This window comes from Thamnophis sirtalis, unplaced genomic scaffold, assembly GCF_051295495.1.
Source record: "Thamnophis sirtalis isolate CommonGarterSnake01/CBP01778 unplaced genomic scaffold, rThaSir2_p1.2 scaffold_15, whole genome shotgun sequence".
Lineage (NCBI taxonomy): Eukaryota > Metazoa > Chordata > Lepidosauria > Squamata > Natricidae > Thamnophis > Thamnophis sirtalis.
In genome coordinates, this window is record NW_028261395.1 from 4,225,769 (window position 1) to 4,240,433 (window position 14,665).

General features: G+C 43.6%; 1 protein-coding gene across 1 annotated transcript; it reads left to right on the forward strand.

Annotated features, from left to right (window-relative positions):
* Positions 1-7,070: 7,070 nt before the first annotated feature.
* Positions 7,071-14,539, forward strand: LOC148042436 (interferon-induced protein with tetratricopeptide repeats 5-like). The gene is made up of 2 exons (XM_087702020.1): positions 7,071-7,200; positions 11,990-14,539. The coding sequence occupies exons 1-2, from the start codon at positions 7,196-7,198 to the stop codon at positions 13,437-13,439; spliced, it is 1,455 nt and encodes a 484-aa protein (XP_087558146.1). The 5' UTR covers positions 7,071-7,195; the 3' UTR covers positions 13,440-14,539.
* Positions 14,540-14,665: the final 126 nt, after the last annotated feature.

Genomic DNA, 14,665 nt, shown 5'->3' on the forward strand with positions numbered 1-14,665 from the left:
TTAATTTGTTGGTTACTTAATAACTCCTGGATGAGTTACTTGTCTAGACTATTTGGAAGAACCTACACAAATCTTCAGATGTGTGATACATTAGAGTCCATGTGCTTAATTAACACAGAAAAACAAACAGTGTCCATTCCAGTAGAAACTGATTCTGCTCCAGATTTTACCTTCAGCATGGCAAAAGTTTAGTTTCAGTTTCCCAGGAGCTGGGGATTTCTTAAGTTTCTATTTTTTTTTCCACCAGGCTGTGCCAATGAAATGAATCTCTTCTCTTTGTTTTAAGAGGGAAAAAATAAATAAAAAAGCAATCAGTAATTTTTTTAGGAAAAAGAAACGAGTTGCTTTCCATTCCACACCTCATAACAATACTGCAATCGTAAGGTGAGGAATTAATAAAAGGGTGTGTGTGTGTGTTATATTTCTGGCTTTGTTCATCACAACAGATACAGAAAAGAAAGAGGATAACAGAGTTGGAAGAGACCCTGTAGGTCATCTAATCCAACCCCCTCTGCTCAAGCAGGAAACCCTATACCAGGGGTGTTAAACTTGCAGTCCATGGACGGGATGGGTCATGTTCTAGCCATACCCACCCCCAGTTTAGTGAAGGGGGAAAAGTCACGATAGGTCACGGGACGACAATTGGACACCCCTGTCCTATAACATTCGAGATAAGTGGCTCTTCTTTTTGTGTGTGTGTGTGTTGAGTCTTTTATTTTCCATTTTCATAGCATATAATCACATGTGTACTATTACATAGTCATTATCATGTTGTATTATTAAGTACTTACATCAATTCATCTTACCATCAACTACCAAAGAAAGAAAGAAAGAAAACCCAGTTATTGGCTCTTCTGCTCTCCATACACCATATTTATACCTTATCCGACACTTTCTTCCCCTTCTCTCCTCCCCCTTTCTTCATTCTGTCTTCCCTCCATCATTTTCTACTCTACTTCCCCTTCCTTTCTCCTTCTTTTCTCTCCCCTTACCACTCCTCCTTATACACCTCATCTTCCCCCTTCCTCCTCTCTCCTATCCCTCTCTTCCTATCTTTCTTCTCTCCTCTGCTTCCAACTCTTCTACATCCTGTCTTCCCTCCATCATTTTCTACTCTACTTCCCCTTCCTTTCTCCTTCTCCTCTCTCCCCTTACCATTCCTCCTTATACACATCATCTTCCCCCCTCACCCTCTCTCCTATCCCTCTCTTCCTATCTTTCTTCTTTCCTCTGCTTCCCACTCTTCTACATCCTGTCTTCCCTCCATCATTTTCTACTCTACTTCCCCTTCCTTTCTCCTTCTCCTCTCTCCCTTTACCACTCCTCCTTATACACCTCATCTTCCCCCTTCACCCTCTCTCCTATCCCTCTCTTCCTATCTTTCTTCTTTCCTCTGCTTCCCACTCTTCTACATCCTGTCTTCCCTCCATCATTTTCTACTCTACCTCCCCTTCCTTTCTCCTTCTCCTCTCTCCCTTTACCACTCCTCCTTATACACCTCATCTTCCCCCTTCTTCCTCTCTCCTATCCCTCTCTTCCTATCTTTCTTCTTTCCTCTGCTTCCCACTCTTCTACATCCTGTCTTCCCTCCATCATTTTCTACTCTACCTCCCCTTCCTTTCTCCTCCTCTCTCCCCTTACCACTCCTCCTTATACACCCCATCTTCCCCCCTCACCCTCTCTCCTGTCCCTCTCTTCCTATCTTTCTTCTCTCCTCTGCTACTCTTCCTCTCATTCATTTGGTGTATTAAAGCTTCTGAGCAAACTCCATTCTGTGTTGGTGGTATTTATAATTCCATTAATAATAAGTGGCTCTTCTTGAAAACCTCCAATGATGAAGCACCCACAGTTTCTGAAGGCAAGTTGTCCCATTGGTTGATTCTTCTCACTGCTAGAAAATTTCTCTTTATTTCTAGGTTGACTCTCTTCATGATAAGTTTCCATCCATTATCTGTCAAGATCCATCTGGAGCTTGAGCTTATCTAGGGCGGTCCCGTGCCGTCCACACCCACCCAAGCGCCATGAAGGGAAAAAAACATCACAATATGTCACGTGATGGCAACGTGATGCTGTGAGTTTTGACACCCATGATCGAGGCTGTTGGCTCTTCCTGCCAGCTTAATATCTGCAAATTTGATAAGTTCCCTTTCTATTCTATTCTAAGTCTTTGAATCAAACACTTTGGCAACCTCATGAGAAGGAAGGACTCAGAGAAGAACTTAATGTTGGGGAAGATCAAGGGCAAAAGGAGGTTACGACAGAGAATGAGGTGGCTGGATGGAGTCTCCGAAGCAGCAGGCGTGAGCTTAAATGGACTCCAGAGGATGGTAGAGGACAGGAAGGCCTGGAGGAACATTGTCCATGGGGTAGCAATGGGTCAGACAGGACTTCGCAACTAACAACAACAAAGTCATTGAAGAACAGTGGTTCCACCACAAAACCGCAAAGCCCTTATCCGCGCCGACATAAGTGCGGAGGCAAACCCGCGACGTCCGAAGCGCTAAGAAAAAAACGACCCTACCACGATGACATAACCACGGAGGGCAAATCTGCACCTACCGAAGCACCCTACCCCTAAACCTAACCCTAAACCTAACCCTAAACCTAGGGGCTTGCAAGCGGGGCGGCGACACGCAGCGGAGGCAGGCCGCCCTCTTCTTCCTCAACATCTCGCCTCAGCCGCCACCGCTGCCGTGTCCTCCTCCGCCGCCAGAGCCTCCCCCAGAGGAAGAGGCAGAGCGGGCGGCGTCGGCGGAGCCCGTGCCCCGCCTGCTGCTGCCGGCCCCGCTCAGGCCCCCCGCGGGCTTCCTGCTGCCCCCTGCGGCTGAGATGGACCCTTCCCGCGGGCTGCTGCTGCTGGGCAGCCCGCTTGGCCCCGTGCCCGCTGCCGCTGTCAGGGGTCGCCCTGGCAGAGGTCTTGGTGGGTGCCCCCAAGATGGGCATTGCGCCCCCTGGATTGCTGAGCCCCATGCAGGGCGCCCCTGTTGGAGCAGCAGGAGGAGGAGGGCTACCTTTGGAGAACAAAGAACGAAGCATGTATCGCCCTTTTGTCACCGCGCTGTTGTCGTGGCGGTGATGACGCGCGGTGATGACGTCGCGGCTTTAGCGACGCGGTTTAATCACCGCTATTTTGACGAGCGCAGTTTTGTCGTGCCACGAAGAATAGTAGGCCTAAGATGGAACCTTGTGGTACCCCACTACTTACTTCCCTCCATGTAGATATACTACCATTAAGAACTACTCGTTGAGAACAGTTTGTCAGCCAGTTACAAATCCATTTGGTGGTGATGCTGTCCATCCTACATTTTTCTAGCTTATCAAGAAGTAGGTTGTGGTCTACTCTGTCAAATGCCTTGTTGACGTCTAAGCATACTATCTCCACAGCATTTTGCTGGTTTACTAATCTAGTCACTTTGTCAAATAATGAAATAAGATTGGCTTGGCATGATCTGTTTTTAACAAATCTGTGCTGGCTTCTAGTTCTGGTTTTTGATTATCTTTTCCAGGATCTTCTCAGTTATTGATAGCAATAGCAGTTAGACTTATATACCGCTTCATAGGGCTTTCAGCCCAATTTAAGTGGTTTACAGAGTCAGCATATCGCCCCCACAGTCTGGGTCCTCATTTCACCCACCTCAAGGATGGAAGGCTGAGTCAACCTTGAGCAAGTGAGATTAGAACTGCTGAACTGCAGATAACAGTCAGCTGAAGTGGCCTGCAGTGCTGCACTCTAACCACTGCGCCACCTCGGCTCTTGATGTTATTGGTTAGCCTGTAATTTCAACCTTAGCATCCATACTCCAGGCAGCACTTGGTCCTTCTAACCTATTGTATCATCTTCCTTTAACATCACCAATAGCAACTCAGAATGCTCACAAAAATGAACATAGTCATCACCACCACCACCACTACCACATGGAATCAAATGGTTGCACAAGAATGAAATAAGATTTGTTTGGAATGATCTGGTTATGATAAACCCATGCTGGCTTCTGGTTATAAATTTGCTTGCTTCTAGGCGTTGCTTGATTACGGTAGTATTAGTAACAATTAAGTGTTTATTATTTTTCCAATTTATACAGCCACCCAAAAAACAAGTCCTCCAGGTGGTGTACAAATATTGGATAAGGGCCAGAAAGACTGGCTTCAAATCTAACCTTAAGGCAAGAGACGTCATTAAGAGATATAATCTACCATTATAATCTATAATCTACCTGCCAGGAACTGCTTGGGGAAAGGACGGAATGTAGAAGGGAGAACTGCTTGGAAGAAAAGCAGGATAGAAATTTTAAGATTTCTGGAGCCATCCAAAAGGTTATTTAGATTGTGCACCCTAAAAAAATAACATCTTCACACCTATTCCCAGATGTGCAGTGCAACACACACACACACGCAGAATAGAATAGCAGAGTTGGAAGGGACCTTGGAGGTCTTCTAGTCCAACCCCCTATCCAGGGAGGAAACCCTACACCACTTAAACAAATGGCTATCCAACATCTTCTTAAAGATTTCCAGTGTTGGGGCATTCATAACTTCTGGAGGCAACTTCTGTTCCACTGATTAATTGTTCCCCGTGTCAGGAAATTTCTCCTCGGTTCTAAGTTGCTTCTCTCCTTGATTAGTTTCCACCCATTGCTTCTTGTCCTGCCCTCAGGTGCTTTGGAGAACAGTTTGACTCCCTCTTCTTTATGGCAACCCCTGAGATATTGGAAGACTGCTATCACGTCTCCCCTAGTCCTTCTTTTCATTAAACTAGGCATACACAGTTCCTGCAACCGTTCTTCATATGTTTTAGTCTCCAGTCCCCTAATTATCTTTGTTGCTCTTCCCTGCACTCTTTCTAGAGTCTCCACATCTTTTCTACATCGTGGCAACCAGAACTGAGTGCAGTATTCCAAGTGTGGCCTTACCAAGGCCTTATAAAGTGGTATTAACACTCCACGTGATCTTGATTCTATCCCTCTGTTGATGCAGCCTAGAACTGTGTTGGCTTTTTTGGCAGCTGCTGCACACGGCTGGCTCCTATTTAAATAGTTGTCCACTAGGACTCCAAGATCCCTCTCACAGTTACTACTATTGAGCAAGGTACCACCTATACCAAGGTGGTGCAGTGGTTAAATGCAGCACTGCAGGCTACTGCTAGATCAGCAGGTCAGCAGTTCAAATCTCACCGGCTCAGGGTTGACTCAGCCTTCCATCCTTACGAGGTGGGTAAAATGAGGACCCAGATTGTTGGGGGCAATATGCTGACTCTCTGTAAACCGCTTAGAGAGGCCTGAAAGGCCTATGAAGCGGTATATAAGTCTACTGCTATTGCTGCTATTGCTATACTGTACCTGCGCATTTCGTTTTTGTTGCCTAAATGTAGAACCTGACTCTTTTCACCATTGAATTTCATTTTATTAGATACTGCCCAATGTTCAAGTTTGTCAAGATCCTTCTGTATCTTAAGCCTGTCTTCTGGAGTGTTGGCTATTCCTGCCAGCTTGGTGTCATCTGCAAATAGGATGAGTTCCCCATTTATTCCCTCATCCAAATCATTGATGAAGATGTTGAAGAGTACTGGGCCTAAAACAGAGCCTTGGGGTCCCCCACTGCATACTTCCCTCCATGAAGATGCAGTTCCATTGAGGACTACATGTTGAGTGCGGTTGATCAGTCAGTTACGAATCCTATCTGGTGGTGATGCTGTCTTATCCACATTCTTCTACTTTATCTAGTAATAGCTTATGGTCTACCTTATCCGAGGTGGCGCAGTGGTTAAATGCAGCACTGCAGGCTACTTCAGCTGACTGCAGTTCTGCAGTTCGGCTGTTCAAATCTCACCGGCTCAAGGTTGACTCAGCCTTCCATCCTTCCGAGGTGGGTAAAATGAGGACCCGGATTGTTGTTGGGGGCGATATACTGACTCTGTAAACTGCTTAGAGACGGCTGAAAGCCCTATGAAGCGGTATATAAGTCTAACTGCTATTGCTATTGCTATTGCTATTGCTATTGGTCAGCCAGTTATGAATCCTATCTGATGGTGATGCTGTCTAACCCACATTCTTCTACTTTATCTAGTAGTAGGTTATGGTCTACCTTATCAAACACCTTACTGAAGTCCAAGTAAACTATATTGATGGCATTATATTGATAAATATAATTGATGAAGAGCCGAGATGGCGCAGTGGTTAAATGCAGCACTGCAGGCTACTTCAGCTGACTGCAGTTCAGCAGTTCGGCTGTTCAAATCCCACTAGGCTCAGGGTTGACTCAGCCTTCCATCCTTCCGAGGTGGGTGAAATGAGGACCCAGATTGTTGTTGGGGGCAATATGCTGACTCTGTAAACCGCTTAGAGAGGGCTGAAAGCCCTATGAAGCGGTATATAAGTCTAACTATTGCTAGATAGATGATAGGTAGAAAAAGAGAGAGAGAGAGATGTAGGTAGGTAGGTAGAGATACATAGATAGATCATAGATTGATAGATCGATAGATTGATCAATAGATAGGTGATAGATAGATGATAGATAGATAGATAGATAGATAGATAGATAGATAGATAGATAGATAGATAGATAGATAGGTTGACTCAGCCTTCCATCCTTCCGAAGTGGGTGAAATGAGCACCCAGACTGTGGGGGCGATATATGCTGACTCTGTAAACTGCTTAGAGGGGGCTGAAAGCCCTATGAAGCGGTATATAAGTCTAACTATTGCTATTGCTATTCCTCTGGTCCGCTAATTTTGTCATCAAAGAATGCAATAAGATTAGTCTGGCAGCCGTTATTAAACACATAAAAATGCAAGCAGCCTCCAGTCCTTCCTGTCGGTTCCACTGAGTGTCGTGGGTTAAACTTGACCAGATTTATTCGCCGATCTTGACGTTATTCACCCCAAACCGGGAAAAGCCAGCCTGATCCCCTTTAACAACGACGGAAATCAGAAGAAATGGAAATCGATTCCGCTCCGGGCTTTACTTTCAGCAGGGCAAAAATGTAGTTTCGGTTCTCTCAATTTCAGTGGATCGTCTAAGTTTCGTTTTTCCTCCCCTCTCTTGCTTTCTTTCTGACCAGACGGGTGACTGACAGTGTGGAGCAAGCGATCTTCTCCTCCCGCTCTTCGCTTTCTGAAGTTTAAGGATCGCCATTCCTTTAAGAAAAGGAGATTCCGTGGGTTTTTCCCCCTCCCAAGCCTGATAATAAAACTGCAATTATGAGGTAAGGAAACAGATAATAATAGAGGGAGATCATTCTTCTCCTCCTCCTTTGCTCAATGTCGGGGTTGTTGCATCCTGTGGGGTTGTGTTTTGTTTTGTTATATTTCTTGCGACTGTGTTGTGGTTGGATTGTGGTCCCAAGTGAGCATCCTTTAAAGCAGTGGTCTCCAACCTTGGCAACTTTTAAGAGCTGTGGACTTCAACTCCCTTTATTTATTTATCAGCACAAATGCAATGCATACATACATACATACATACATACATACATACATACATACATACATACATACATACATACATACATCAGTCTGTCTCTATTTCTATCATCTCTATCATCCACCTATCATCTATCTATCTCTTTCTATATCTGTCTATCTCTATTCTGTCTGTCTGTCTATCTATCTATCTATCTATCTATCTATCTATCTATCTATCTATCTATCTATCTATCTATCTATCTGCTGATGAGAGCTAAATAGCTTGAAATAGATCTATACTAGTCTCCCTTTATTTATTTATCAGCACAAATGCAACACATCCATCCATCCATCCATCCATCCATCAGTCTGTCTCTATTTCTATCATCTCTATCATCCACCTATCATCTATCTATCTCTTTCTATATCTGTCTATCTCTATTCTGTCTGTCTATCTATCTATCTATCTATCTATCTATCTATCTATCTATCTATCTATCTATCTATCTATCTATCTGCTGCTGAGAGCTAAATAGCTTGAAATAGAGCTATACTAGTCTCCCTTTATTTATTTATCAGCACAAATGCAGCACATACATACATACATACATCAGTCTGTCTCTATTTCTATCATCTCTATCATCCACCTATCATCTATCTATCTCTTTCTATATCTATCTATCTATCTATCTATCTATCTATCTATCTATCTATCTATCTATCTATCTATCTGCTGATGAGAGCTAAATAGCTTGAAATAGATCTATACTAGTCTCCCTTTATTTATTTATCAGCACAAATGCAACACATACATACATACATACATACATACATACATACATACATACATATATCAGTCTGTCTCTATTTCTATCATCTCTATCATCCACCTATCATCTATCTATCTCTTTCTATATCTGTCTATATCTATCTATCTATCTATCTATCTATCTATCTATCTATCTATCTATCTATCTATCTATCTATCTATCTATCTAAGAGCCAAGGTGGCGCAGTGGTTAAATGCAGCACTGCAGGCTACTGCTAGATCAGCAGGTCAGCGGTTCAAATCTCACCGGCTCAGGGTTGACTCAGCCTTCCATCCTTCCGAGGTGGGTAAAATGAGGACCCAGATTGTTGGGGGCAATATGCTGACTCTCTGTAAACCGCTTAGAGAGGCCTGAAAGGCCTATGAAGCGGTATATAAGTCTACTGCTATTGCTATATAAGTCTACTGCTATTGCTATCTATCCAGTCATTTATCATCTACTTTTCATCCAGCTTACCCATCTATATTTATTTTAATCTCTCTGTCTGTCTGTCTCTCTATATATCTATTTACCCACCTGCATGCCTATTGTTGCCGGTGTTCGCACCATTACATCAACCTGTCCCACCCAATAAGGAGGGAGGGTATGTTGAGTTTCCTGTCGGGTAAAGAATCCCGACTTGGGGGGGGGGGTCCAGAAACAGAATTTTCTCTGCCATAGAACACTCTCCCCCCACACCCTGTGAGGTGGGCCCCCATTCTTCTGGCCATCCAGAAAAGTGTAAAAACATGGCTCTGCAGCCTTGCTTGGTGATCACATAGGAGCCTTCAATGGGATTGGCTCCTGCCCTGAAAGTCATTTTCACCCTCCTTTTTTAATTAACTCTCTCATGTTTAATTTGAATCATCTTTGCCTTTTAATAAAATGTACGTATTGTTTTTACGGTTTGATGTTTCATCTATATACTGCCAAGACAAGCAGTTTTAAAATATGATAAATCTTAAAACACAACGCTGGTTGTTCTTAATTGTTGATGGAAAATGGGACTGCAGGTGACTGCAGTTCTGCAGTTTGGCTGTTCAAATCTCACCAGCTCAGGGTTGACTCAGCCTTCCATCCTTCCGAGGTGGGTAAAATGAGGACCCGGATTGTTGTTGGGGGCAATATGCTGACTCTGTAAACCGCTTAGAGAGGGCTGAAAGCCCTATGAAGCGGTATATAAGTCTAACTGCTATTGCTATATTCCATACTTTCCAATCAGTATTTCAAAGCCGCTTCATAGGGCTTTCAGCCCTCTCTAAGCGGTTTACAGGGTCAGCATATTGCCCCCAACAACAATCCGGGTCCTCATTTCACCCACCTCGGAAGGATGGAAGGCTGAGTCAACCCTGAGCCGGTGAGATTTGAACAGCCGAACTGCAGAACTGCAGTCAGCTGAAGTAGCCTGCAGTGCTGCATTTAACCACTGTGCCACCTTGGCTCTTATTTGACCAAGAAGATGATGAACAGAACAACAGATGCTTTGTGGGTAAAAATAATTATGAGTAATTTTAAAAAATACTACAATTGGCCTGGAAATGTTTATAACTTATAAAGAAATTACTTCTTCCTCTTTATACAAGTATAATCAATTTTAATACTTGATTGTCTTCTTTTAAAATACAACAAACGGTATCGTCCCCCCATATTTTATCTCCTATGTATAAACAGATCCTCAGAGTAGGGGGGGGGGGATGATGACCACTTTATGGCTTACGGATTTATACTCCCAGAATTCCTGAGTCAGCCATAAAAGGGCCTTGATCAGCAAAGTCCCTTGAGGGTTACCAGAGATACCCATATTTCTATTTTAACCATGATCAAATAAATCAACCTTCAATTCCTTTTACAACCTTGATCTCCTTCAAATAATGCCTAGATCCACGTGCCACAGGTGGCGCATAGAGCCATATTTGCCGGCACCCGAGCCATCAGTTCCAAAGTACATGCACACACCGGCCAGCTGATTTTCGGCCTTCTAGAGGGCCAGGGCGGGCCATTTTTGCCCTCCCCAGGTTCCAGGAAAGCCTCCGGATCTTGGGGAGGGTAAAAAAACAGGCACAATCGTTTCTGAACTTCTGGGTTGTGCGTGCATAGGCATGGGTGTGTGTGCTTTGCAATATGGGTGTTGGCATGCATGCATGCATGCTATCACGTATGCGCACTTGCACTTTTGGCACCCAAGAACAAAAAAGTTAGCCGCCACTGCCCTAGATTTTGATTTCATTTTTTTGTCCCTTCCCACAAAATTCTTCATTTCAGCAAGCCTCTTTTGCAAATTCCAATATAGGAAAATTTTCAGGTCATTCCATTTGTTTGTTATTTACATGTTCTTTCTTATTAAAAGATTAGCCAGTTTCTTTTGTATGTCTAGTCCTTTTTCCATATTATTCTTACAGTGGATGTATCACTTTTAAATACACTTCCAGATCAGTCGCAATCTTGTCAGATAAAACTTGTTCCCCCTTCCTTAACAACTTTTAAACAGAGTCTATCTATATAGACATCTTAAAGCTAATGTCTGGGTCTATTGTTCCAAGATACTTTCCATATGTCCAGTGTTAAAATATTTTGCTTAATTCTGTGTAAGTCAAATTTAAGTGTTCTTCTCCTTTAATTGTAAACTATTTTTTTGTGTAAACTTCAAAGTGTCATCTACCTTCTTTTAAACAATTCTAAACAGGCATTTCCTTATGGGAAGGATTGTTGTAATTAATTTCAGAATTGTATTTTAAATCAAATACAATCAAAGTTCTAATAACGTTTTGCTGTTTATTCCCTACATGTGCTTTTTTTAAAAAAAAAGTTTTTGAACTTGCATTTAAAACTTCTTCCACTGAAGGAAACTCATCTGGTACTTTCTGACTTTGGAACTAAAGGTTCCTAATAGCTAAAAAGCAGTTAACAAGCAATTCCCAAATAAGTATGAACAATAAATACGCATACCCAATGTCTTTAAAGGCGCAAAATGGGTTTGTAGTGAAGTGCTCTAAACAGTTAAAGGCTGATGTCTTGCAATCCTCTTATTAGAAGAGCATTTGTTTGGAACACTTCTCTACTTTTCTGCTTTCCGTCTTTTTATTTCACTGTGATAAAAGCACAGGCATCTTCAGATTAACATTTCTTCTCTGGAAGACCATTACTGCAAATACTACTAATTCCTATCTACGAGTATATTTAAGTGATATCTAAAAAGTACAAAAATCCAACACTAATTGAATTGAATTGAATTTCCTTTATTTGTATGCCACCCTTTTCCCTGAGGGGACTCAGGGCGGCTCACAATTCAAAAAGGGAGGGGGGGAAAGACAAACAGTATTCCAATATGAAAACAATACAACATATTAAAAGAGAGCACAACAGTCACACAATTCGGGTGGGGTTGGAATCTTAACCCCAGGCCAGCCAGGACAGCCAGATCTTCAAAGCGGCGCGGAAGGATTGGAGGGTGGTGAGGGTCCGAATCTCCACGGGGAGTTCGTTCCAGAGGGTCGGAGCAGCCACCGAGAAGGCTCTCCTCCGGGTAGTTGCCAGTTTGCACTGGCTAGTAGATGGAATTCGGAGGAGGCCTAATCGATGCGATCGTATCGGTCTAGTGGAGGTAATTGGCAGTAGGCGGTCTCTCAAATACCCAGGCCCACTACCATGAAGGGCTTTATAGGTGATAAGTAGCACCTATCAGTTTTTTTAAAAAAAAGAAATCTCTAATTATCATGGATAATAGGACTGTTTCTTATTTTCACAAATGTACATGTGTCTCATTCTCTTTCCTTTTGTCCTGCAGTCTCACCTCCCAGGAAGGTTTAAAGGAGATTCTCCAACAACTTGAATGCCATTTTACATGGGAGTTGCAGAAAGAGCATATCGATCCCGAAGAATTGGAGGAAAGAATTGCCGAGCAGACCCGGTTCTTAACCAATAAATCCAAAGTTAGAAATTACAACCTTCTTGCCTATGTGAAATTCCTGAACGACAAGAAGGACAAAGCACTGGAAAACTTGCAGAAAGCTGAAGAGACGGTGCCCGTAGAATGCCCTGAGGATGTTCAAAAGGGAAGCCTGGTTACCTGGGGCAATTATGCCTGGCTGCACTACCACATGGGCAATCTTACTGAATCCCAAGCCTACGTGGAGAAGGTAGAAAGCATCTGCAAGCAATTTGGAAGTGAGTCTCCTTATAAGATGGAGCTCCCACAGATCGACTGTGAGAAGGGTTGGGCTCTCCTAAAATTCGGAGGCAGGTATTATGAAAAGGCCAAGGAGAGCTTTGAAAAAGCCCTGGGAAAAGAACCCGAAAACCCAGAATTTAACGCAGGCTATGCAATCATGGTGTACCGCTTGGAAGATTATTATGCCAAAAAATGTTCAGGAAAAGCCTCTTCACTGGAACCTTTGAGGCTTGCGGTAAAACTGAATCCCAACGACGTATTTGTGATTCCTCTCCTTGCATTAAAGTTACAGGAAACAAACAGAGTGAAGGAAGGAGAAAGATACATCGAGGAAGTGCTTGGGAAACATCCTGACGTTCCTTATGTATTAAGGCACGCCGCCAAATTTTACAGGAGGAAAGGAGACGTAGAGACATCACTGCAACATTTGAAGAAAGCATTAAGCTTGACCCCGAACTCTGGAATCTTGCACCATCAGTTTGGGATTTGCTATAGGGCACAATACTTCGCGCTGAAAAAAAAGGGGGCCAAGGACCAATTCCAGTTTGTGCAAAAGCAGTACGAGCTGATGAAACTTTGCATTTCTCATTTCCGGAAAGTGGTGGAGCGTAAAACCAAGTTTATCTACGCTTATATTGACCTTGCTAAGATGTACGCCGAAAAAGGAGAGATACTGGAAGCAGATAAGACCTTTCGGAAAGTGTTTGCCATCAGCAACTTAACCGCTACAGAGAAGCAACAGCTACACTTTAATTATGGACGTTTTCTGGAATGTCATAGGAAGTCAGAAAGGGATGCTATGAAACAGTACCTGGCTGGGCTGAAAATTGAAAACCATTCGTTTGAACAAAAGAACTGCGAAAGGAGCTTGAAGCAATTGATAGATAAGACAGATAAGAAAGGTCAGAAATGCGTTGAGGTATTCGAAAGCAAAGGATTCATCGCCGAACGCGATGGGTTCAAAGAAAGAGCCATCGAAGCCTACGAATCCGCCCTGAAAATGGATCCTGGGAACGAAGAGTGTCTGAGTGCAATTATGAACTTGAAGCTTTCCTTGAAAAGCTAAATGTTTGCTGTGTTTGGAAAGCAAATGGTTTCCAAATATTTCCTGCCGGGGGTCAAAGCCCTAAACTTAGCAGTTGCCCCAAGCTAGAGTACTTACATCTCTGCTGTGTGTGTGTGTGTGTGTGTGTATTTTAAAAGAATATTAGCTTCTAATAAGGCCTTCTTAGAACAAGTCAAAACATTGAACGGAACAGCAAGCAAGATTTAAAAAACCTACGTCTATATGGGGATGAGGTGAACTCTTACAACGATGCTCTGCAGCTTCAACAAGTCCTTGCAGAAGCTGCGATCGTTTTTGCATGTATCCCGATTTACCACTCAGTCACGGTGGCACAGTGGTGAGAAGGCAGTTTTGCAGGCTAATTCTGCTGACGGCCGGTACTTCGATTTTCACTGGGTAACCCAGAGTGTTGAGGGCAGTATGCTGACTCTGTTAACCGCTTAGAGAGGGCTATATAGATTTAAGATTTAGTTTATTTGTGTGTGTGTGTGTGTGTGTGTGTATTTTAAAAGAATATTAGCTTCTAATAAGGCCTTCTTAGAACAAGTCAAAACATTGAACGGAACAGCAAGCAAGATTTTAAAAACCTACGTGTATATGGGGATGAGGTGAAATCTTACAACGATGCTCTGCAGCTTCAACAAGTCCTTGCAGAAGCTGCGATGGTTTTTGCATGTATCCCGATTTACCACTCAGTCACGGTGGCACAGTGGCGAGAAGGCAGTTTTGCAGGCTAATTCTGCTGACGGCCGGCACTTCGATTTTCACTGGGTAACCCAGAGTGTTGAGGGCAGTATGCTGACTCTGTTAACCGCTTAGAGAGGGCTATATAGATTTAAGATTTAAGATTTAGTTTATTTGTATGCCGCCCTTCTCCGGGAGGGACTCAGGGCGGCGAACAACTCAAAGGGGGGGGGAAGGGAACATAAAACACAATACATGTGATTAAAATAAGCCAGAATTATACAACCATACGAGTCGAGAGGGGAGGGGAACTCATCAACCCCAGGCCTGCCGGCACAGCCAGGTTTTGACGGCTTTCCGGAAGGCCTGGAGAGAGGTGAGGGTCCGAATCTCCGCGGGGAGTTCGTTCCAGAGGGCCGGAGCTGCCACAGAGAAGGCCCTCCCCTGGGTAGTAGCCAGGTGGCATTGGCTGGTAGACGGAACCCGGAGGGGGCCAACCCTGTGTGATCTAAAGGGTCTTTGGGAGGTAATTGGCAGCAGGC